Genomic DNA, 25,774 nt, shown 5'->3' on the forward strand with positions numbered 1-25,774 from the left:
AATGGCAATCCACTACAGTACTCCTGGAAAATCCCATGGACAGAGGAGCCTGGTAGGCTCCATGGGGTCGCAAAGAGTCGGACACAACTAAGCGACTTTACGTGTAGGCAAGAAAATTTACCAACAAAAGTGCCCCCTCTGGGGGAAGCAGAAATGATGAAAAACTTGAAGGAATTCTAATGGTTTTAGGTTCTTGCTTTCTGTTTACATAAAAGCAAACTGGAAACCAAGGATGATGAATGCTGCCGTGGCTCATGCAGCAAGGTTGTGCGCGATTTCAGAGCAAGGCCAAGTGTGGTCCTGCATCAGTAACGATGGAGGAGTGTGTCTGTATTTTTCAACGATTCTCCACTTATTTTGATACTTTCTGATTCACTGGTCAACTGCTAGTTCCACAGCTGCATGAGCTCAGATGGGCCGCTGCGTGTTTCTCTAATGAACCACTAGACCCCCAGTGGAGCGCACAGGGCAAGCTCAGGAAAACATCTTCCCACACTGCACACTAAACACACGAAGGGAATAACCTCTGTATCCTTCCATATCACTCTATGAAAAGCAGTGAAAAAGTGACTGAACACATCAACAGCAGGGAGTTGAATGGCTTATACTATTTATATTATCCAAACATTTTAATCTAGAAATTATATATAAACCTTCACAGTAGAGTCCCACGATGCAGAATACAGCCTGTTGTCATGCCAACAGATCTTACTAACAGCATCGTCATGTCCCATTAATGTGTCCTGGCATCTTCCAAATGCTATGGAATAAAAATAGCTAAAAGATAATGAGAATTATTAAGACAGCATTCCAGCTCAATGTTAAGATTCTTAAATACATTTTCAAGAAGCATTAGATTGTTTAATTCTACGCTCACTATGGCCCACTGGAATTACAAATTATTTGTTCTCATGTTATCAAACCAAATACTTAAAATGTGAATTTAAAACTAGAAATTTCTAGGTCTGGCTCATCTGTGTTTTCACCTCAATTTAAAAACTTAGAGAAAAATAGAATCCAACTGGAGAAATTATTAGAGTCAAATATTGTCTGACTCTTTTGTGACCCCTTAGACTATATCCCACCAGACTCCTCTGTCCATGGGATTCTCCAGGCAAGAATACTGGAGTGGGTTGCCATTTCCTTCTCCAGGGAATCCTCCTGGACCAGGGAGCAAACTCATCTCTCCTGCATTGCAGGCAGATCTTTACCACAGAGCTGCCAAAGAATCACATTCAAATCCAACCATCCTCATCCGTTCCCTGTTGAAAACAGTGAGGGAGCCCGTGCTCCCCTCCCTCAGGTCCACAGAGGGAGCTACGCGGCGTGGGGAGTTAGGGAGGGGCCCGCAGATACATACACGTTATTATCCCAGGAAGAGCTTATGACAGTGGCGTCTCCTGGTAAAAGCAAACAGGATGATAAAGCCTGAAATACAAGTGACTCACCATTAATAATTCACAAAAATTAAATGCCTCCTTAATGTGATAAAACTATCTGACAAGTTCCCCCCAAAATTAATCCCCAATTCTGGTTATGTTGGTCTTCCTCATATTCATGAAGTTTCTATTCATCTGGCTAATTCCAGATGCCTCATTTCCTCCCAAATGTAGAAAAGTGAAAGTGGGTCGAGTGTGCAAGGACCTAGCGTGATGGTTCTCATGGGGTCCAGGCGCCCTCACTGCCCTGGGCTGAGGGACCCCCACTTACATCAGAGTCGGGGGGGTGCAGGTAGGGACTGTCTTTAAGAATCCCAACACCCACTCTGGGTTACAGACTCAGGTGAGGAAGGAAAACTTCCAAAATCTTGAGGGAATTTCAAAATCTTTTGGATGCTTTACATCAACAATAAAATGTGTTTCTTTTTTTTTTTTTTTTTCAGAAGAACTGACTTTCTAGTATTAGATATCAACTTAGAAATGCATTAAAAGTTATATAAGTGGCACACATACATTTAGTCTGACAGTTCCAAAAAAGGCATGATCTGTTGAGAATTCTACTGGATAGCAATGTAAGCTTTCTAGGCTACAAATAAAACCACGATAACACGAGAAAGAGGTAACCTGAAAATTTTCTGATTTAATTTACAAGGCATCTACCTAAGGCATTCTGTAGCTACCACACAGAAATAAACCCAATTATCTGGGAAGAAACAAATGTCACGTGTGTGTGTGTATAAAGCAAACGGCTCCATGAATTTCCACCATAACACTGATACAAAATGAAAATGAACTCAACTCACCATATTTGAGAATGATATGCTTCTCTGTAGCATCCTGGATTCTTTGGAAAACATCTTCAAGGTGGAATCTAATTTAACAACAACAAAACAAACGCATCAGAAAGGCTTCCTGACCCTTAGACATGACCAGCACACGCCGAGGTAATGGGCAAGGTGACCGAGGGCTGGGTCCCCCACGAGGACTCTCTAGTCTGTGAAGTCTATGACCTATGGCGCCATGACGAGGTCAACTGAGAGCCACGACCAGAGGCAGAGTTAAACCTAATAACTGATAAGACTCTAAAGTTACACATGAGGAAAAGACAAATTTTAATATCAAAGAAAACCAAAAGATCTTGGCAATGTAAGGTTTTTTCTTTTGCCTTTTTTTTTTAAGTAGCCACATTATAGAGTGATGTACTGCAGGCTTCCCAGGTGGCTCAGTGGTAAAGAATCTGCCTGCCAACGCAGGAGACCCCAGTTTGATCCCTGGGTTGGGAAGATCCTCTGGAGGAGGAAATGGCAACCCACTCCAGTATTCTTGTCTGGAGAATTTCATGGACAGAAGCGTCTGGCGGGCTACAGTCCATGGGGGTCACAAGGAGTCAGACACGACTGACGGACTAAACAGCAACCCTAGTGCTGCATTAGCACTTACGGAAGAGAAACACTAACTTTCTAAATAATCAACTGGGGATTAAAATGTCCAGGCTTTTTAATTTTCTTGCCTAACAGAAGCTTTAGAAGTGCATCAAGGTTACCTCTTAAATAAGACTGCAAACTGCAACGTGCTCCAAACACCCATATTTGAAATATGCAACAATATGTTTCCTAACTTGAAAACATACAACACGATAAATAAAAGGTGACATGAGCTTTAAATCATTTCTTCTTTATAGCACAATCTAACATTTCAACCTACTTTTTGCCAACACCACATGCAGAAGTGTGCTGGGGGGTCAGACAGGAAACTGCCAGCCAGCCTGGCAGGTAAAATGCTTTCTCAACATCAGAGGATCCCCCTCGTTCTGGGGGTGCCCACGCCAGAGGCCACCACAAGTGGGTCTCCCAGATGATGGGATCGCCTGTGGGACTGCCCACACTCCTAGATACGCGCACCTCTGACAAAAAGCTACAACTACAGGGGACCGTCAGGGTACATGTAAGTCAGTAATACATGTGGAAATATAAATGCACACAGATCAGCAATATGAGCTATTAATAGTGAAGAAACAAACCAAATAACAAAAGCTTTTGATTAAAAAGAATGTTGGCAGGTTCACAAAGAAGCCATAGGCTTCATAAGCCTCAGAGGTTTAAAGCCTTGATGCCTGTAAAACTCACAGTTTACAAGGTCAGACAAGTACAGGGAACCTAAGGATTTAACAAACAAACCCAGCTAAGAACGCAGGCTTTGCTGAACGATAAGGGTTTTTGTCTGGTGTGATGACGGCGGACTGTGGGGACGGGAACCCTGGCCAAGCGTGCCAACTTCCTCCCATGAGCATTGCCATCTGGCCGCCCCCAGCGTGGCCCGTGCACACTGCAGGCGCGCTCCCTGGTCCACCGTAGGATCCTTTTCTGGGCTTTGTGGAAATTCTATTTTATGAAACCCAAGGTTGTATTTGACAGAGAAAGGAATGACATGCCAAGGAATGAAAGCCATGGTCCCAGGATCTGAGACCAGCAGCTCTGACCTATTGGAGCGGTGTGGCTGCACAGAATCTGGCCTCAGCTTAATGGAAGAAAAACAGAATTTCCTATGATGAAGACTGAAGCACAGGTAGGCGGTCAGTTACAGCTACAAGCTCTGTCCAAACCAGGCATCTCAAAGTCCATGAGGGGCAGCTAAGCTCTTCCCCTCTCATCTCCTATCCCTCCTGAGCACCTGCCACAATTCAAATGGGATGCGGATGAGACATGCATCAGTTGATGGCATGTTGTGTAGACTGCCAGGGAAAGCAATGCTGTGGCTAGCAGGAAAAGCCCAAGGCTGAGCCCCTTTTTAGGATGAAAACAGTGAAGTTCTAGTGTGTCACTAAGATATAGTTATAAGACTATCAACCAGCCAGCGCAGGGCTTCCGCAGGATTCTGACAATGTACAGGCACATTAACAGTGTTTGAATTAAATTTTTGAACTTAACCCTACAATCAACACCTAATCAAAAAATCGAATTCATACACTACACACCGAGTGACAGAGTGGAAAACACAATCGCACATTTGCCCCCACGTGCTGCTGTGCTGCCTCTGGTCAAGCCCTCGCGCCCCAGGGAGGGGCAGGCCCTCCACACACTCTTGCTGCCCCGCCCCTTAAAATTCTAGGAACCTTATCAGCAATAGAAAGGCACTTTGCACTGTCGTTTTTGGCAAATTAACACTGAAATTTTATGTATTATGCCACAAACTAACTGCCCAAAATGTTACGTGCAGGTGACACAGCAGGTACAGTCCTGGACTGAGAGACGACGGGACACTTGGACGCTTTACGACTCAAGATAACCCAGCTTTCAGGTAGGAAAACACACCTTGTGAGGTTGTGAAGATGGACGACCCATTGCGGGACACGGCTATTCCAGTGACTGCCCTGTTGGAAAACAAAGTGTCGTGAATTACCATCAACCATGTGCTTGGACGCAGGCGTCCTACAAAAGGCCCTGATTTGAGTGCAAATTCCTGTGACTGTTTTCTTCACAGCATGACTGCTGGACCCATCCCACCTTCCACAAGGCATTAGCAAGTCATGGCTCGGCAATTCCTAATTCTGTTCTGGCAACGCCTATGGCTGGAAAACACCCCCACTCATAGCTCCCAGGCCTCCCTGCGGGAAGGCTGCCCCACGTCTGCCCACTAGAGAACCAGTGACGCTCGCTGACCACCATGGAAACAGCTCCGTGTGGTCATTTCACTTGCTTGGTCACTTAGCATCTGTTCCATGATGCTGCTGTTTGGTCCTGAGAAGGGCTGGGACCCGGGACCCTCTGCTGCAATGCTAGTACCTGGACAAATGTCTCCTCCAACAACAAAATGCAAAGAAACTATAACGGACTAAAAATAACTGCGTGCCTGGGCAGCTGGGGCAAATTATGGACAAGAAGATAGAAAAAGATAAAAAAAAATCTGATGCTAGTTCTGAAGAGCTGGGAGCAAAAGCAGAGGACTGTGCATGTCCCCTGCACACAGCACCCAAGGGGTAGAGCAACCACATATGCCACACCTTTGGCCCGACCCCTGGACCCAGCCCTACCCTCACTCCACTTAAGGAACCAGCTCGTCCCTCCTCGTAAAGCAAGCAAGGGAACCTGCTGCTTGTTTCTGCTCCCTCTGTTGCAGCCGGGGCCCCAACAAAGCCTCGCCAGAATTTCCTGTCTGGCCTCTGATCAATGTCTACAGATCAAGGGGGTCAAGAACCCAGGTCAGTATCAGTCCCAGCAGGTCCTCTTCAAGGTTCCCTCATGTCTTCATGGCCTCAGGTGTCGAGGCCCCTTTCTACCTGCTGTTTAGAGAGGGTGATGAGGGATAGCCAGTGTTACAAGGGGGACCCACAGGTTTCTTTGCAGGAAGCCATGCTCTGATTGGGGGCTGTGGATCGGACGGGGACAGGCCTGTTCCGTTCCACCCATAACCAGGTGTACATGGCATCAAACGTCAGACAGGGCATCGGTGGCCCTGGAGCAGGACGTGGGGCCTCCTCCCAGCCTGAGTTTTCTTCTCTGGAGCAGGACGGGTCAGCGAGGTCAGTGCTTCCCAACCTTCCCACCGAGTCCATCACCACCCCTGCAGACAGGGGCCTCAGATGCTCATGACCCCTCTGGGGCCAATGCAAGCCTGATTTGGGGGAGGGCGTTTAAAAAAAATTCTTATGAACTTTGCAACGCTCTCTCTATCCATGTATGCACACACGTTTTTCATTTTTTAAAAAAGACACATTTTCCCAGATGATAACAGTAAATGTGACACACGGGGGAGATATATACTGTTTCTCAAGAACTTCACACCATCGGACTCGAGGGCCGTGAGCCTGTCTGAGGAGCACCTAGCCACCTGCCATCAGTAGATCCGTCTGTGCTCCAGAACGATCGATGGCTGAAACAACACACACCCACCTTCTGTGCCACACTGACCCTGGGTGGCTGGTCCCTGTGGACGGTGTAGGGGCATAAAAACCAACCAAGACAGCTTTGAATGACAACGGCCCCCCATGACTCAGCTTAACCTGGCTTCACCCCAGGCCGAGACCCCACCGTGCGCACGGCCAGTGCAGAGACGCTCTTACTCTTTGTGGATTCTGTGCTGCTCCTGGGGCTCTAGCCGGGCGATGTTACTCCAGGCCAGGGTTCTGCTCTCTTCTGTCAGGTCTTCAAAAGACTCTTCGCCTAGAGAGACTACATTAAATTGCAACTCAGTCAACTAAGCTTCTAACCAGCATTGGAGACAAGAGTCAGAGTCTCAAGAATTTCCATTAAAATCAAACAACTAAGAGAGCAAAACACCCACCGAAAAAGAATGACTTTGAAATGCACTTGTTAGACAGCTCCATGTTAGTCAAGGGAAAAAGAATCAGGTGTATGATCTAAATAAAACATCATTTGAAGATTAAGAAGTATCTTTGACTACTAAAGTCTTCGTGCACTTTTAGCAATGTCTGCAGAGTTTTCACTCAACCCCGAAGCTGGGAACTTCAGGAAACACGGCACTGAATAACCATTTCCTTGTCAGCGATCTTTTCAAAAACCTGCCAGTTCCCTAACAACACTGCAGGGTTTTGGTTTTGGTTTTGAGCAGGAGAAAGAAGAGATGAAACCAGCTACTACCACCCTCTTGGGCTGGACTAGCTAAGCCATCCCTTTGCTTCTGTTTTGAGAAGGGCTGCAACAATTTCGCTTTTGAGAAAATCCCCATGGATGGGTCTGGTGATTAAACTGAGCATGGGTTCAAAGGCATCACGAGATAATCCCATGGTCTTCATGACTCAACCCGTGGAGCTTTCTCTCTCGGGTCACAAGACTGCGGGCAGCTGGACCGCTGAGCCAAGCAGGTCCCAAGTGTATGGCCTGGGGAGCCTGGACGTGCCAGGGACAGAATGTAGAACTGGGAGATGACAAGCAGCCCAACCATTCCACTCCCAAGGTCCACGCAGGGTCGGCTTCCTGGGAGCCTGGGGGTCTGAGGCCACTTTATGTGAAATGTACAACGTGGATAACTGGATGAAGGGACTCATTCTTTCTTCCCTTTCTAAATACCAGCCGTGAGAACAGGGTCAAATTCATTTTACCACCTGGCACAGAGGCTCTGTAAATGTCTGTCAAATAACTGAATAAAAAACCAGAATCGAATAAACAGAGCACCCTGCACTGAAGATCCGTACGTGGGTGTGGAAAAACAGGGATGTTGGAAGTCACTCCTGGGACAGGGCTAGGTGATCCTGTTAACAACAGCCACAGCCAGGACAGATCAACATGAAAACATGAATGGCTAAGAATCAGAGACCAATTTGGAAAACAACAGAAAAGAAAGAACATAACAGCAACAAACGCTGCCAGGTTGCATTAAATTACCAGAAACTAAAAGTGAGCTGATTTCCTTTACACAGTTAAAAATAAACAAAACAGCAAAAAGAGGTCTGTTTGTAGGAGAAACTCAGTGAGACAGTAAAACAGAATCATCTCTAAGCTGTTCAGGGTTCATAACTTGTCTCTTCTCTAGAACCTTCAGAAAACGGCTTAATCAAGAAAGAGAAACAGAAGGTGCTCATGTTGTTATTGTCTTTACAAGATTTACCTGGAGAATCTGCCGTGGAGGCATTGTAACTGGAGGGCTGGGACACGTTTTTAAACTTTGGGGTGATTCTTCGAGGATGGGGTGTCACAAAGAGCTGTCTGGGTGTCTGTCCGAACTCTAAGATCTGGGTGAGCATGGCGACCTTCTCGTCAGGATCCTCGATGCTTTAGGACAGAACACAAACCCCTGTGGTGACCACTGGGGTCAAGCTCCCTGAGTGCGTGCATGTCAAACAATGCAGATCAGGAGAGAGACTAACCCTCAAACAGTAACAGCAACTATATGCTAGAACTGTCTAGACTGTATTGTTTATTTGTTGTTCAGTTGCTAAGTCGTGTCTGACTCTCTGTGACCCCATGGACTGTAGCCCACCAGGATCCTCTGTCCATGGAATTCTCCAGGCAAGAATACTGGAGTGGGTAGCCATCCCCTCCTCTAGGGGATTTTCCCGACCTAGAGATGGAACCTGCATCTCCTGTGTTGGCAGGTGGGTTCTTCACCACTGAGCCACCAGGGAAGGCCCCCAGACCATATTACATGTCTTTAATTTCTGAGGCTCAGTATTTTATATAATGGTAAAAGCGGGCTATAATTCACTGTAACGTTCCCATGCCTTTATATCCTCAGATAACTGCATTCACCATTTAGACACAGAGCTCATTTGTGGCTCAAGTAGAAAATTCCTTAAGTGAAGTCGCTCAGTCATGTCCAACTCTTTGCGACCCCATGGACTATAGCCTACCAGGCTCCTCCGTCCATGGATTTTTCCAGGCAAGAGTACTGGAGTGGGCTACCATTTCCTTTTCCAGAGGATCCTCCCAACCCAGGGATTGAACCCGGGTCTCCTGCATTGCAGGCAGACGCTTTACTGTCTGAGCCACCAGGGAAGCCCAAGAAAATTCCTTACAGACATGTAAATACCTGTTCAAGTCCACACCTCCTTCATAGGTCAGCGGATGAAACACTGGAAAAAGAGACACAAAAACACTATTGAAAGCTGTGCTGTTTTCTTCCAATTCACAATGCTCAGAATTTTAAAAACAACAAATTTTAACTTGTATTCAAAGAAACTGATTTTCACTTTGCAAAATAGCCTCATACCACCCAGCCTGGGCCAACATCAATGAGGACTGTTGGTTTTCTGAGCTGCAGTCTAACTGGTGGTGAGACACTCTGTTATCTGGGTGTGTGTCTCAGTTGGCGCCTTCTCCTGGGGTGAGCACAGAGTGCCATGTGTGGAGGACAAGCGAGGGGTCAGACCACCTCCCGCCACCAGTGAGGAGGAGCCTGGAGGAGACGAGAGCTGACCGTGAAGAGGAGGGCTGCAGCTGGCTCCCGTCTGCTCAGTAACAAGAGACGCCCCAGGGCCCTTGCAGGAGCTGTTCAATCCTATCCTGACTGAGCTTTAGCAGAAATTACTGAATGGGATGTAGTAGACATGCTGAAGGCAGGAGACTTCGGCATAGACCCCTTGGATCACAGAGAAGTGGGTGTTTTTAGACAAAAGCACTTCCTCCTCTTTACTCAGGATCGAATCCGGGGTCTCTGAGCCAGGAGACCCCATATACTGAGACCAAATGCTTTGGCCAAGGAAACAAGCTGGGCTGTGCTGAGCCCATTGTGGGGGGTTTGCTTTTGCTTCCATCAAACGCCGAATGGAGTTTCCATGGCTGCTACACACCATTATGGGCTCCGACGGCATCCCGGCCCTGCTGCTTGTAGCCAAACACCAGGTCGATCCACTCATGCAGGTGCTCGGACACATACTCACTCTCCAGCGCGGCTCTGCTCTTCCGGAGAAAATCCTCGGGACCTAGGAGGAAGCCACCGTCAGAACACCCAGGGATGCCACCTGACTCCCTCCCATTCCTTTGTTTTTTCCTTTTGGCCAGGCTGTAGGGCTTGCGGGATCTAGTTCCCCAACCAGGAACTGAACCCCGACCCCCTGCACTGGAATGTGCAGTCTTAACCACCGGACCACCAGGGACACCTCTCCCATTCCTTCTGTCTATCCACATGTCAACAGACACTGGGGATTCCCAGGCGCACTGGCAGTAATGAACCCGCCTGCCAATGCAGGAGACACAGGTTCGATCCCTGGGTCAGAAAGATCCCCTGGAGGAGGAAATGGCAAGAATACTGGAGTGGGTTGCCTGGAGAATTCCATGGACAGAGGAGCCTGGCGGACTACAGTCCATGGGGTCACAAACTAACCAACTAAGCACACACGCAGGCATGCAGGCAGGGCTTCTGGGACAGGCCAGAGGGACATGGTCCTTACTGAGGCTCATCATATAAAATATAATGGAGGAAGAGGCAAAAATCATTTTTACGTTTAGCTCTCTCAAGTACATAATAATGTTTTTACATCACAGTCTCACAGAATACTTACAATTTGGAGTAAGATTTTTACCATCTCCTCTAGACAGAGAATTCTACTGTTGTTTTAAAAAGTCTAAGCAACTAAATAACACTACTGAAATTGCACGACTAAGTGGAGGGTTTCCGAGATTCAACGCTTCCCAGGTGGTACTCACTCTGTGCCCAAGGCGGGAGCTCTACGTCGTTAACCAGTTGCCCTCCTTGTCTCTTCCCCAAATCCAACTTCAGACTGTTGACTAAAAAGCTGACATCATCACCGTAGAATTCCGGGATCAGCTGAAAGTTTTGCGGAAGAAAGAAAAGAACAGCAGCAGACATTTTTAAAGCAGTTAGAAGCCACAAGCCCAGCGAATCATTAGCTTGGTAACTGCTTACCTCTTTAAAATCGGTTGCACCATCCAAACAGTTTTTCCAAGTTTCTGCAATACTAAATATGAAAAAAAAAATTCAACTGATTTTAAATCGAGGGTATGGAAATAGCCAGGGCGCTATTCTACACTTTACCTAAGTCAGATCATTTCTCTTATTAATTCATAATTCCCAACATTCACATGAGTCCCCCCCACTCCCCTTTTACAGACAAGAAAACTCTGGGTCCACACAGGGTGTGAGCACAGGGTCAGGACATGGACCTGGGGTGGGGACATCCACAAGTCTAAGACAGAAGCCTCCCCTACACATGGCCTCATTGAAGGGCCACTCGGGGCAGGTGCTTAAACATGAAAAATGAGCACAATTATTTTAACTAGCTCATTTCAAAAAGGGATTATAAATAGACACGTGCAGAGCTTAGAAAAAGACTAGAAAAGACACAGACCAAAAGATGAACAATGAGTTCTATCTCAGTGTGGTCAGATGCCAAGTGAAGTTATTTTCTTCTTTATACTCTCTGCTTTTCATGGTAAGAAAATTACTTTTGTAACTAAAAAATATTTAAACACTCACAGGGAATTGTATTCAATTCATAGCAGGCTTATTTAGAATAATGAAATGTTGGAAACAGCCTAAATGTCCAACAACAAATAAACAGTTAAATTATGTCATACATTAGGAAGGGATACAGTCATTAAAAAAAAAAAAAACCAATCACCGTTTTGCAGAACATCTAACAATATGGGGGAAATTTTAAGATTTAATACAAGGCTGCAAAAGGCAGGACAAAAAACTATTTAAGGTATGTTCTCACATTTACACACACACACACAACTACACAAAGCCTAAGAGGATCAGACACAACATTACTCTGTGTGTGTGTCATGCGCTCAGTTGTGTTCCACTCTTTGTGATCCCTTGGACTGTAACTTATCAGGTTCCTCTGTCCACTGAATTCTCCAGGCAAGAATACTGGAGTGGGTTGCCATTTCCTTCTCCAGGGATCTTCCCAAGCCATGGATCAAACCCAAGTCTCCCACACTGTGGACAGATTCTTTAGCGTCTGAGCTACCTGGGAAGTCCAACCATTTATGTATATATAGAAAACTAAAATCTTTTCCATACTGGATAAAAGTTTATGGAATAAACAGAAGTGTTTTTAAACTTACACTATATATGTTTTCTTACATGTCCTTCCATTTTTGTTTATATCTAGTTTTTCCAGATAAACATATTGTGCACGTATAAATGAGAAGGTTTAAAAAGTAGAATGTGAGGTACAGATGTCTACCTGTTGAACATTCTGTCTGCGTTGTCGAACCTTCCATTCTGCAGGCACAGCATGTACTCTGGCGCTGGAGGGGGAGAAACCAGAGTTAATAAGCTCACGGAATCACTGCAGAGCCCACGTGCACACGTGTGTCCCCGGGAGTGACAACGAAGAAGCTCACCGATTCGGACCAGGTAGAAGAGCACGTAGCCTGGGGAGGAGTAGTGGCTGCCGTACATGAACCTGGGCTCCGGCATCTCCTGGTAGCGGGTCTGCAGCATGGGGAGAGGAGACCTGTGAGGGCCGGCTGGGAAGACAGTAACTGATCCGGGAGCAAAGCCTAAGGAAACCATGACCTGATCACATCCTAGCCCCTAGTTTCTCTCTTAAATAGGAAAAGGAGCAGATAAAAAGAGGGGGGAAACTGAAGAAACACAGCATTCTTGAAACAAGCATCTTGGTTTTCTTGGCTCAGTGGTAACAATGTCTGCTGGGGTGGGATTGAGAGGAAGAAATTTTACCTATCTTTTGTGCCATTCGCCAAAGGGTAACTTCATCGTGAAAATAAATTGGCAAACCTGTGATGAGCTCAGCTCCTACCCACTGAACTGTAAGCAAATGCTAAGCAGCTAAATTCCTTGGGGAAGGAAGGCAGAGGGCAGAGGAGGGTAAAGAATATGCTCAGAACCTTTGGTCTTTTCGGATACACCTCCACCAAGTTTTGGGGAAACGAGTGTCAGGAGCTGTAAAAACACAGGCCATGGCTCCTGGGTTGCCTAGAAACCAGGAATCCCCGGGTCCACGTACCAGCAGCCTCTCCAGACGCTCCTGGTTGAGGGCCCCTACTGGCTTACTGAGATCCCGGAAGGTCTCTGGATTTGACAGATCTGCAAAAGAAACAGATTGTCAAAAATTAATTAAAATGAAGGATGCAACTAGAGATGATCATACTAAATGAAGTAAGTCAGAAAAAAAAAGACAAATACCGTCTATCATATCACTCATATGTGGAATCTAAAATATAGCACAAATGAGCCCATCTACAAAATAGAAACAGACTCACGGGCACAGAGAACAGGCTCGTGGTTGCCAAGGGGATGGCGGAGGTGGGAGGGATGAGCGGCTGCTGGGGGTTAGCACATGCCAACTGTTACATTTAGAATGGAAAAACAACAAGGTCCTACAGTATAATGCAGGGAACTATATTCAAAATCCTGTGATAAACCATAATGGAAAAGAATATAAAAAAATACTGTCTATGTGTGTAAACTGAGTCACTTTGCTGTACAACAGAGATTGGCACAACACTGTGAACCAATGATAATTCAATAAAAAAAAAAAGGAAAGAAAAAAGAAAGCCGGCAAGCTTATACTTAATAACATTACCCCCTGAACTGATTCACATGCACACATTTATTTCCAAATAATAAACAGCTTTCTAAAAGTTAGGACAGTTCTAATGAGGTGGATGAAACTGGAGCCTATTATACAGAGTGAAGTAAGCCAGAAAGAAAAACACCAATACAGTATATTAACGCATATATATGGAATTTAGAAAGGTGGTAACAGTAACCCTGTGTACGAGACAGCAAAAGAGACACTGATGTATAGAACAGTCTTATGGACTCTGTGAGAGAGGGAGAGGGTGGGAAGATTTGGGAGAATGGCATTGAAACATGTAAAATATCATGCATGAAACGAGTTGCCAGTCCAGGTTCGATGCACGATACTGGATGCTTGGGGCTGGTGCACTGGGACGACCCAGAGGGATGGAATGGGGAGGGAGGAGGGAGGAGGGTTCAGGATGGGGAACACATGTATACCTGTGGTGGATTCATTTTGATATTTGGCAAAACTAATACAATTATGTAAAGTTTAAAAATAAAATAAAATTAAAAAAAAAAAAGAAAAACAAAAAATAAAAGTTAGGACAGATCCATTAGAATCACAGTATTTCTGGTGTTTATTTATACAGCTGTAAAGGTTAGAACTTTTGAGTGTTAGCTACAACCACTCAAGAATAAAATCTAATTTGAAAATGTTCACAATATTGATTTAAAAAAAAAGACCTACTGATTAAGAAAAATTATATTCCAAGTAAAATGACAGCAAAAAAAGTAAACAAATTTCAAAACCCATTATTCTATCAAAATTTACTTTTTAGGTTTGAGTTACTGTGAATATTATCCTATGATAATAGCATAACTGGAGAACTGGGGACCTGAAAATTATCAGATAAATAATATTCCTAGAAAAGCTGCCACCTCTTTCAAGTAAAAGGGAGCAATCAGTGAACTGTCAAAAGTAATTTAATCTTCACAATATCTAATTTTAAGCCATTATAAAATTACTATGCAATCACAATAATTTTGGTAAAATAATTTGAGAGAAAGAAATATACTCTCTCAGTAATGTGATTATTGATGATTCTTATTTCCTTGAGTATTTCAGTATTTTCTAAGTGCTCTACATGAGTCTGAGTAAACTCTGGGAGTTGGTGATGGACAGGGAGGCCCGGCATGCTGCAGTCCATGGGGCTGCAAAGAGTTGGACACGACTGAGTGACTGAACTGAACTAAGTGCTCTATAATAGTTACTTTTGATAATCACATTTTTGAATATGAATTGACAGTTAATATGATAACCTGAGATGCGATTGTCCAAGTAAACTCTTCAGTATTTGAAAACAATACTTGTTGGTAATTATGGTAACACTGGCTCAAGATCACATGCGTGTTTTCTGGGTATGGCTTTCAAGACGTATGTGAGTAGTTTCTTGAGGATTAAAAAAAATTCAGAGACAGTCGAGAGAACACACAGAACACACGTAATTCACGTAACACGTGTTATCCAGCATCACAGCGCAGAAACTGGCCGCCTAGAATCACGAGATGAAACGGGCTTTATTCTGCTCACGAATCACAACGTGGTCCTAGAACGGAGCGAGCTCTTTGAAAGCCCGGCCGGCGCACGCACCCAGCTCGGAGCTGCTGTAGTCGCCGACGACCCAGGGGAACACGGGGTACTGGGAGAGGTCGCTGCAGCTGCGGTCGGCCAGCGAGTTGAGGTGCAGCAGGTACTGGTAGTTGGACAGGAGGCCGCGCTGCCACTGCAGCGTGTAGCCCTCGGCCGTGCGCTCCGGCACGTGGTGCTCTGCGGGGACAGGGGGACAGGCCGGGTCACACCACGCTCAGTGCGCGCGGGCCACGGCCACTCAGCAAGTGACGGTCCTACAGGCGCTTGCAGTGTAGACCCTTCAACCCACTGTTGAAAAGCACATTTCAAAAAAAGAAAAGTAGGCTAATCTGTTTTCACAAAAGAGTTGTCTGGTCAAGGATGAGCATCTCTAAGATCCAGGAGGAAAAATGATCAAATATGTGATATGAAACAACATATCTATGAGATATATGACAGAAAACATACTATATCTATTAAATATATAAAATATCATATCTGTGAGAGATATGACATAGAATATCACATCTATAAAATATAGGATATAAAATATCACATCTATTAAATAGATATGACATAAAACAAACATGAAAATATAAAGCAATACATCAATATTACATGGCAATATATAATGTTTACTATATTTATCTGTAGTCTACAATATGTATTTACTAACAAAGAATCGTTCCTAATGTGCTTGAATTTCAATGCCTTTAAGAAGCCATTACCATTTGAAAAAGCTCATTTCCTCCATTTTTATGAAATCAAAACAAAACCATCTTTTCTTTCTCTTTTAGATCTGGAAGACAGGCACAGGGCTGATTTGTCAATGACTATGCATTATTTATGCAAGTGAGGAATAAGGAAAAGAACAGAAACTGCTGAAGAAGAAATCAGGTGTGTCAGGAAGATGTGATTTCTCAACTAGAAGGCCCAGAGAGACCACCTGGAAATAACCTCAGAAAAGAAGGAAAACACAGATTGTGTGACACCAGTGAGAATCTTCCTGAGAAATGAGTCCATTTTTCTATTATGTTTAGAAAATTCTGCTTTCAATTTTTTATTGGCAGCATAAAACAACTTTCCTCATTTGCTGATTCAATATTTATTCTTAAATACTTTGCCAAGTTTCTTCTCTAGCTAGCGGGAAAGGGCTTAAAAAAAAAAAAAATCAGAACACTTATCCTCTGATTTTCCATTCTTAGAACATTACAGAGGAAGTCTGAACAATCTCAGGAATAAACTCGGAAAGGACACTTCACAGAAGCAGACTTTCTAGACCATGGTGGGTTTAAGATTTTAGGACTCACTATGAGAGTTGAGTTTTTTGTTGCAAGCTTGTTACAGTTAGAAAAATTAAATGAAAAAATTAAATTGGGAGGCAGGAGATAACAGTAAACCCGTAGCAAAGCTATAGTTATGGACTGAGTTAAACTGAATAGCTTAAGGTGAGAACAAGCAAATATGAACTTTAGTAAAGTTCACTTTTAAACTTTAAACTATGTTCTTCACGTGAAAACAAACAATTCCTCCTTGAGAGAAAATTTCTTTTCTAAGGGAATTAACTCACTACTTCATAAATGGGTTCACTGCACACTGGAACAGCAAACAAAACTGAGATGGTATTAATAAAATTCCAACATGTACTTAAACGCATCCCATTCTAGTCATCTGACAACTCTGAAACCAAGAATAACTTAATTCAACCATACAACTTAATATGTTTGTGCTCAAAAAAAAGGAAAATACAGGTGTCCTCTCTGACAACAAAAGTGGGAAAATTCACATTTCCCATGGAAGACTGAGGAAGTAGTAGTCAGGAGCAAACTGCGCTGCATGGCACCATAAGAGCATCGCAGGTTCACGCGTTCCTTTTGTGCTGTCTCCCAGTTTTGTGATTAGGACCACAAGTAATGATCACAAACACATGACTGCATACCCCACTGTCTCACACGAGGAAACCCAGTCCTGGCATTCATAAACCAACGTAAGACAGGACTGGACATAAAAAATGACCACGTGTATTCTTTATAATCCATTCAACTTGGGTGTCGTTAAGATACAGAAAAACCTCACCAAGAGTTTTTTAAAAAACCGAAGTTGAGTGAACTATTACCAAATTTCATTTATATTTCCCTTTGTTTTTAAAATGCCACTCTGCTAATGATGGTTACCGATGAGAACAGATTAAGGGGACCCTGGAGAGGTGACAGTGGACACAGCGACTGTTCCACTGCTGAACCACCTCCACGGGAACAGATACAAGGACGGGTGGGCACCAAACCTAGGTACGTAGCGATGTAAAAGTAGAGGTCGTCTCGGTCCTGACGTTCATAGAACTTCAGGTAGATGTCGGAACACAGGTCATCTTCTGTGCAAAACACTTCCAAGCCCTACAAATCCAGGGAGGATAGAACAAATGGCACCTCAGTGTGAGTGACTCAAGTACAAAAGCCTTTCAATTCAACACTTGCATTTTTTTATTTGTAGGTCTTGTGTGCGTATTCCCCAGCTCTTCATTTAATTTATATAACATGAGAACAAGACATGTATTTCAGCTAAACTTTATAAAATCGCTTTTAGTGCTGAGTATTTTTATTGGTAATCACATTTGTGAATTTGTGCTGAATCAAAATTGGCAACTTGTGTCTTCACATATGTTTTTCAAACACAAATGTTTAGCTTTCCTTTATAAATTCAATCATAATTCTGATTTTTATATTTAGAACTCTCAGGCATACTTTTTATACTTTTAAGTACATTTTTATGTGCCTCTAAATATATGTAGCATTTTTGTATATTAAAAAATATATACTTTTCTGATTAGGTTTTTGAGATTTGTGTATGTTGATTTATACATGGTTGGTTTATATTTTAACGACTATGTAATATTTCACTGAATGAATATAATTCACTTTGTGTGCTCTGCCGTATCTGATTCTTTGTATTCCCATGGACTGTAGCCCACCAGGCTCCTCTGTTAATGGAATTTTCCAGGCAAGAATACTGGAATGGGTTGCCATTTCCTTCTCCAGGAGATCTTCCCGACCCAGGGATCAAACCTGTCTCTCTTGCGTATCTTGCATTGGCAGACAGATACTTTACCACAAGCGCCACATGGGAAACATAAATTACTTGAGTGATCCTCTTATTGATAAAAAACTAATTTAACCATAACTATTTCAATTTAACAAATTGATAATTGAACTCATTCAAATAGGAGCTTGCAATTATTCTTAAGAAAACTGTTGAGCTGTATAGATGACGTGTTGGTGAGGCCAAGACGGGACAGTAACAGAAAGGATGAAAACAGAGCATTGTCCTAGGTTCAAATACAGGCTTTCACATTACTAGTTAACTCCTGGAGTCTCAATTTCTTTGTAAAATAGGGTATCTTGTAACCTCAGAGCGCCTGTGCTGGTTAACAGATATTGTACATAAACTGCCCAGTACACACAAAGTACTTAATCAATGCCAATTTCTTCTCTCTTTATGACTATATTTCTGTATTTTTAACAGCATCTGTTTCCCTAATCCTCTATTGGTACTGAAAATGGAGAATCACCTATGTAAGAGAGGCAGGAAAACAGTTAAATTTCATAAAGATAAAACACCAAAACAAACAAACAAAAAAAACAAAAAAAAACACCAAAACAAGCTGCTTTAATATCCACAGTGCTTTTGTAATGCCATCAACTCACTGGTTAATCTTCAAAGGAGAACAAATACATTGATATTGACATCAAATGACAAGCCCTTGGAGTCACACCCTTTGTGGGGACTGGTTTCTAGATTATAAGTGTGTGACTCACAGGAGGGTGGACTTGGGCTTATCCCTGAGATAAGAGGCATGGCAGGCAGGACAGTCCAGGTGGTTGAAATGGTTACCTTATCCGTTTCTCCCTCTCCCCAGGCCTGGAGGCAGAAGTAATCTAAGTCCATAGTGACTAGGCTACAGTTCCACTGAGGGCTGGCTCCATAAGAACTTCTAAGCTCTGCCTGGAGACCTTGTTGGGCTGTAACAGGGTGGTGGCAAGGAGCCCTGGGCCGGTTCTACATGTACAAACCCAGAGCCCTGAGCACTTACTTGGGAGGGAGAAACCGAGTGTGTTCGAGTCCTCTTGCTCTGGGAGCCAAGAACATGTTCCCCGCAGCCCTCCCACCTACCAAAAGAGCTGCTCCTTTAAAAACTGCCAGCTTACCCAGAAGGAGGAGCCATGAGACTCAGAGCCCACCTGCTTACAACACAACATGCGGGCACCTTCCAGAGTGGCCCTGGGGGCTTTAAGTCAATGAACCACTGACCAACCCGGAGACAAGACGCCCATCCTCCAGGGGAACTCACCAGAGGCATGAGGCCGTGTCTCCTCTTGTAAATGCGGCGGATGTCCTGGAGCATTATCTGGACCACGGGTTTCTTTAAAAGTAGAGAGACAGAGAGAGGATGAGCTGGTTGGATGGCATCACCGACTCAACGGACATGAGTCTGAGCAAACCCTGGGAGATGGTGAAGGACAGGGAAGCCTGGCGTGCTGCGGTCCATGTGGTCACAAAGAGTCGGACACGACTGAACAACAAAAGAGAGAAGATCTCAAACTGCAACATTCTGACGCGATTAGAAGCTCCCCTTCCGTATCAGAAAGGGAAAGATGAGCCCATCTTAACTTTCCAACAGGTCACAAGTGAACAGCTAGAAAGGGGGCTCTTAGGACAGGGCACACTCCATTATGTGCCAGCCTGCCCTTTCCACTAGCTCTGTGACCATGGACATGTCCCTCTACTCACTCTGCTTTGGTACTCAACTTCTCAGAAAGATAATGCACCCATCTTTAAGATTTTTTTTTTTTTTTTGATGTGGGCCATTTTTAAAGTCTTTATTGAATTTGTTATGATACTGCAGAAGCAGTTTTACATTTCAGTTTTTTGGCCGCAAGGCATATAGGATCTTACAGCTCCCTGACCAGAGAGTGAACCTGTGGGCTCTGCATTGGAAGCTGAAGTCTCAACCACTAGACCACCAGGGGATCCCTAGGCATCTGCCTTTCAGGTTTTTGGAAAGCTGTTGAGTGATAAAGAGCATTAAAGGATTGGTGTATACAACCTCACAGGAATTTTGCTTTTTATAGACCTATAGTTTGCTCAGAAACTAATATGCATCTTTTTTAGAGCCCTGTCTTTTATCTCCTTAAACGACAGTGTTGTTGTTCAGGCGTTAAGCCATGTCCGCCTCTGCGACCCTATGGACTGTACCCTGCCAAGCATCTATGTCCCTGGGATTTCCCAGGCAAGAACACTGGAGGGGGTTGCCATTTCTTCCTTCAGGGGCTCCGTCTGACCCAGGGATCGAACCCGCGTCTCCTGCACCTAGCAGGGCGGGTTGTTTACAACTGAGCCACCAGGGAAGCCCAAACCTCAGTGTAATAAAGCTCATAAACTACAGTATAAACTAGAGCCTCTATACTTTATGAGAGAAATTTTCTTGCTTCTCTGGAGCCTTGAAATGCTAGTAAGAGAGGAACAAGGTTACAAAAGGCTACAGGTCCACCCTCCTCTCCACATGAGAGGGAGGAGGAGCCCACAGAGGCAGGGTATGCAGTGGTGGAAGCTGCAAGACCACCGGCCAAGGCCCCCAATCCAGACACCTGGGACCCTGAAGCTATGGCACATACTCAGATATTTTTGCAGAAGTGCTGACTCGAGCCACAGCAACTGTGGTGGCCCATACAATTTATCAGGCCACACGGGGGCCAGTACTGTGTCCACTGGAGGGCCCGGCGGGTGTGCTGCGCCACCTGGTGGACAGACTCATTATAGCGCCATGTAGAAAAGGGCCTCCCTGGGGGCTCAGGCGGTAAAGGATCTGCCTGCAATGTGGGAGACCCTGGGTTCAATCCCTGGGTTGAGAAGGTCCCCTGGAGGAGGGCATGGCAATCCACTCCAGTATTCTTGCCTGGAGAATCCTCATGGTGGGCTACAGTCCATGGGGTTGCAAAGAGTCGGACGCAACTGAGCGACTAAGCACAGCACAGAAAATGATATATTTGCATTTCAGTGTGTGTTTGTGTGTGAAAGTGTGTGTGAATGTGAGTGTGTGTGTGTGTGTGTGTGTGTGGTGTGCTCAGCTGCATCTGACTCTTTGCAACCCCATGGACTGTAGCCCACCAGGCTCCTCTGTCCATGGGAATAATACTGGAGTGGGTTGCCATTTCCTTCTCCAGGGGATCTTCCCGAGCCAGGGATGGAACCTATGTCTATCACATCTCCTGTATTAGCAGGTGGATTCTTTACCTCTAGCAACACCAGGGAAGCACATACAATGACTGACCAACTGGGAGAACTTCTTCCATGGCAGAAAACACTCCTGTTCTTAAAGCTGCCGGCCAAAAGGACCAACCGCACGAGCAGAGTATTGGGATTTCTGCTCTTTCAATGAACCGCTCTGAAAAGGGGCCAGATCTAGATAAAGCCTCTAATCTTAACAAGTCTTAGTGTAGAAATCTGAGCCTCTACTGTATGGCCAAGTGAGTCTACAGGCATCGTGGAAGAGAAGCCTGCTTCCAGCACCCCCCCTGCAGCTGCCCAGTGACAGCATCTCAGCACGCACCTCTGCACCGCCGGAGAGGACCACTTTCTACCACTTCTCTGGGCAAGACTCAGACCTACTGACTGTGTTTATAATTAAGGAATAATGAGAAATACTCACTGTACACTCAGGTGTACAGATAAGCAGGTACACAGGAAACATCCATTTTCCTTAACCTTAGTAGATTTCACTGCTCACTTGCAGAAGTGCAGAAGGTATAAATCTCTAAGGACCCTTTACTAAAATCGGGAGGGGCGGGGTTTCTTCTCACATCACTGACAGCAAGTGACCCCGAAGTCACAGAAAACAAGTTAGGGGAGCTCAAATGTCAAGGTCACACGGGGAGCCTGTTAAATACCAGATTCTGGATGAGCAGGGGCGGTCATTCTGACTCTCACCAAAATGTGAGAACACAGTAAGGTCAAGTTCAGAGAATGAAAAGCTCACAGAAGACGAAAACTGCAGGGCAAAGGAGCTCTCGCTGGCCCGCAGTCCGCTCACCGGGTACCCGTTGAGAGGCTGGAAATAGAGGGTGCTGTCAGTGACGCAGGCGTGGCCAGGGTTCGTCACCAGCGGTGTCACCATTTCTGCTTTGCATTCCATGTGCAGCTTTTCAGAAACACTTTGGAACCTGAAAATACGTTTTCCAGAAAAAGCAAGAAAAATCAGAAATCAATCTACTTTCTAGGCTTAACTTTATCTGAGGGAGCTCCAGGGTGACTCTGCAGAACAGGTATCTAAACACAACACTTAATGTAAGAAAAGCGGTGACCTAAGCTAGTTGCCTAAATAAAACTGCCTTTCTTTTAATGGGTACAATGAGTACTTGATTTTGAAAAAGCAGATGAGGTTATGTATCACAGAAGAGAAGACAGACAAGTGAAAAAACTTGTCAAACAGGCACAAGAAGAAACAGACAACCTAAGTAGTCTTACGTTGAGTGAATAAATTGCATAAGAACACTTCAGGCCTGTATGGCTTTACCAATAAAATCTATTAAAAATTTAAGGAAGAAATAGAATCCTGCACACATTCTTTTGGCAAACAGAGGCTAAAGGCATTTCTAAACTCATGTTATATGGCGAGCATAACCCTGATAGCAAAACCTCACAAATACACTAAGATTTACAGAGCAATAGCCATGAACAGAGATGTAAAATCCTTTACAGCCGCAACTACTGAAGCTCGTGTACCCTACCAGAGCCAGCCTGGGCTTCCCAACAAGGGAAGCCACCGCAACGAGAAGCCGTGCACCGAGATGAAGAGCAGACGCCGCTCGCCACAACCAGAGAAAGCCTGAGCACAGCAACAGAGACCCAGCACGGCCAAAAATAAAAAGGAATTTAAAAAGTCCTTTATGAAATACTAGCAAAGAAAATCCAGTAATATGTAAACAAAAAAAGCAATACATCATAAGCAAGTTGGATTTACCCCACGAATACAAGGTTGTTTTAACAATGAAAAACCAATCAACATAATTCACACTATCAACAGAACGAAAGAAAAAAGATGATCTCAATAAATGCACAAGAAGCACGTCACAAAATTCTACATTCATTTTTGAGCATACTCTCAGCAAACCACAAATAATAAGAAACTTCCTCATCCTGATTAAAGGACAGCTATGAAAACCTACAGCTGGCATTCTTTTGCGGTGAAACATTACACCTCTTTCCTGTAATACCAAGAACAAGGCAAGAATGTCTGCTCTCACCACATCTGTTAATCAAACTGTGCAATGAGGTGAGAAGTAGAAATAAAAGCCTTAAGAATTTCTGTGAAACTGTCATTATTCACAGATTAAACAATAATGGACAGATGAAACACTATAAAATCTACAAAAAAACCCCAAAAAACAGATGGCTTTACCAGCAAATTCTGTAACATTTTCAAAGGTAGTATAAGACACACATCTCACAAAAAGGTAGCAATAAAACAGAATATTACAAACTAATCTCATTTATACACATAAGGTTCTAGCCAAAGCCAACTAATAGTAAATTCTGAATTTGGAAAAGCCATAGGATACAAGGTCATTGTTTAAACAAAATGAAAACAAAACAAAACAAAACAAAACACCAAAACCCTATTTTCTATATACCATAAGAAATGATTGGAAAATAAAATTTTGATAGCATCAAAATCTAGGATTATGCTCAAAAGACAGCAGCATCCACACACTATAATATAAACATATTATATATATATACTATTAGTATTAGTCGCTCAGTCGTGTCCGACTTTTTGCGACCCCATGGACTGTAGCCCACCAGGCTCCTCTGTCCATGGGATTCTCTAGGCAAAAATACTGGAGTGGGTTGCCATTTCTCCTCCAGGGGACCTTCCCAAATGTACATAAAGTAGACTTCATTAATGTGCATTAGAGGATACCCCAGGTTAACCTGTTATAGAAAACTGTCTCTTGAGCCTTTAAATTCTATACCAATTCTACACCTCTGGTTGGCCAACTGTTTGTTTCTTTATTTAGGTTTTAAGGTGAATGACCTGGGGCTATTTGTTTCCATCAACCTGAGTGAGAATCTAAAGGCACAGTTGAAATGTCTATTTTTGTGCTATCCTCAGAAGAGATTGCTGCAGATCTACTCTATGATTCTCATTCTTTTCAGCTTACAATACAAATAGCTTATTATTTTTTGCAACCTATGTCTTATAATAAAGCAGTGCTGAAAAATTAAATAGAAGAATGTTCAGTTGCCATAGAGGCTACAAAAATGATTTGCTGGTGGTGATTTTTAAGCCTGATTCTAAATAGATTTATGAAGAATGGCACTTGGAAGACGTGGTTCAAATTTTGCTATTTAAGGTATCTTGAAATCATAGGCTCACTCTCCCTAAAATTTCAAAAAGCATAGAGCTGAGGCTTTTAAGGGTATAGCAGTGATAAAAGCTTTCATAGTCATTTCTAAAAAGCAACACTTCATAGTTTTCTGTCTCCAATGGTTCTCTAGTATACTTGTAGAAGGCAACAGAAAACCAAGAATAAAAATAGCTGAGCTCTCCACAATTGGGCTTCCTGCTTACTTTCCCTGTTCAAAGAAAAGAGGAGACACCATCTCGCAATAGAGGCTTCATAGGCAACTGGGCTTCTCCAGTGACAGTCGGCATTTGATGCCCCATATCTCTTGGTTCTTCTTGTTGCCAATGGTCGGCCTGGAAATGGTGGTGAAATGGGAGCAATTAATCTGTAGATGAGGGAGGGCTTCCTTTAACAGTTGAAGGGTACCATCTGGTACGATTCCAAAGACTTGTAGTGTTTTTAATGTGGGAATTTCTCCAAGTTCAAGTCAAGTTTCAGGTATTATGTCATAGCACTGACTGAGTGATAGGTGTTGGAAGTAGTTGAGTTGATAAAATTCTGGAAAGCAGTCATTTTTCAGCATGATACTATCGCTTAAGTCTAGGTGGACAAGATTGGGACATCTTCCAACTAAGGTAGAGACATCTGATCTCTGCAGGTTCTTTCGGTACCCACTGAGATTCAGCTGGTTGATAGTCTCTGACACATGCTATATATAAACATATAACATGTATATATATAAAACATGTTATATATAAACATATAACAGTGCAGGGAACTGGATGAGGAGAAAGAACTCTTTGTCCTGTCTTTACATCTTTCAATCTAAAATTAATCCCAAGTATTTTAAGGAGGACATTTCAGGGTGTAAATGGGGGAACCTGACTATGGGGCTATGAGCCGCCTGGCACGCAGACTACTGCTGCGTGAGTATCGTAACAGTATGGAGGGCGGCAGAGATCTTCCTGTAACGGAGAAATGTTGAAGTAGTTGCGGGTGAAGTGTGAGGGAGTCTTGCAGTGTCATTTCAAATTGCTCAGGAAAAAGTTATACTCATATTTTAAATATATCATACCAACATACATATGCACATCAGCTATACATGTATACCTATTTATATAACATATAGACATACGTGTGTTACTTACGTACACACACACAGCAAGCAACAGCATGAGCATGCAAAGTGAAAGTGAAAGTGAAGTCGCTCAGTAGTGTCCAACTCTTTGCGACCCCATGGACTGTAGCCTACCAGGCTCCTCCCTCCATGGGATTCTCCAGGCAAGAGTACTGGAGTGGGATGCTATTTCCTTCTCCAGGGGATCTTCCCGACGCAGGGATCGAACCCGGGTCTCCCGCATTCCAGGCAGACGCTTTAACCTCTGAGCCAC

General features: G+C 43.9%; 1 protein-coding gene across 4 annotated transcripts in view; it reads right to left on the reverse strand.

Annotated features, from left to right (window-relative positions):
- The window catches only part of NSMAF (neutral sphingomyelinase activation associated factor), a 131,249-nt gene that overhangs the window by 4,419 nt on the left and 101,056 nt on the right, over positions 1 to 25,774 (reverse strand). For 3 of the 4 annotated variants that reach the window (XM_055546051.1, XM_055546053.1, XM_055546052.1), the window contains 17 exons: positions 22,013 to 22,196; positions 19,328 to 19,399; positions 17,267 to 17,375; positions 15,004 to 15,180; positions 12,835 to 12,914; positions 12,209 to 12,299; positions 12,049 to 12,112; positions 10,761 to 10,812; positions 10,541 to 10,661; positions 9,685 to 9,816; positions 8,925 to 8,967; positions 8,004 to 8,167; positions 6,499 to 6,607; positions 4,751 to 4,809; positions 2,243 to 2,310; positions 1,361 to 1,428; positions 654 to 777 (listed from right to left, as the gene is read on the reverse strand). In XM_055546051.1, the coding sequence (XP_055402026.1) occupies positions 654 to 777; positions 1,361 to 1,428; positions 2,243 to 2,310; positions 4,751 to 4,809; positions 6,499 to 6,607; positions 8,004 to 8,167; positions 8,925 to 8,967; positions 9,685 to 9,816; positions 10,541 to 10,661; positions 10,761 to 10,812; positions 12,049 to 12,112; positions 12,209 to 12,299; positions 12,835 to 12,914; positions 15,004 to 15,180; positions 17,267 to 17,375; positions 19,328 to 19,399; positions 22,013 to 22,196 (1,717 nt within the window). The remainder of the gene's footprint in view (positions 1 to 653; positions 778 to 1,360; positions 1,429 to 2,242; positions 2,311 to 4,750; positions 4,810 to 6,498; positions 6,608 to 8,003; positions 8,168 to 8,924; positions 8,968 to 9,684; positions 9,817 to 10,540; positions 10,662 to 10,760; positions 10,813 to 12,048; positions 12,113 to 12,208; positions 12,300 to 12,834; positions 12,915 to 15,003; positions 15,181 to 17,266; positions 17,376 to 19,327; positions 19,400 to 22,012; positions 22,197 to 25,774) is intronic. The other variant, XM_055546050.1, reaches the window with a different exon arrangement.

Source organism: Bubalus kerabau, chromosome 14, assembly GCF_029407905.1.
Source record: "Bubalus kerabau isolate K-KA32 ecotype Philippines breed swamp buffalo chromosome 14, PCC_UOA_SB_1v2, whole genome shotgun sequence".
Lineage (NCBI taxonomy): Eukaryota > Metazoa > Chordata > Mammalia > Artiodactyla > Bovidae > Bubalus > Bubalus kerabau.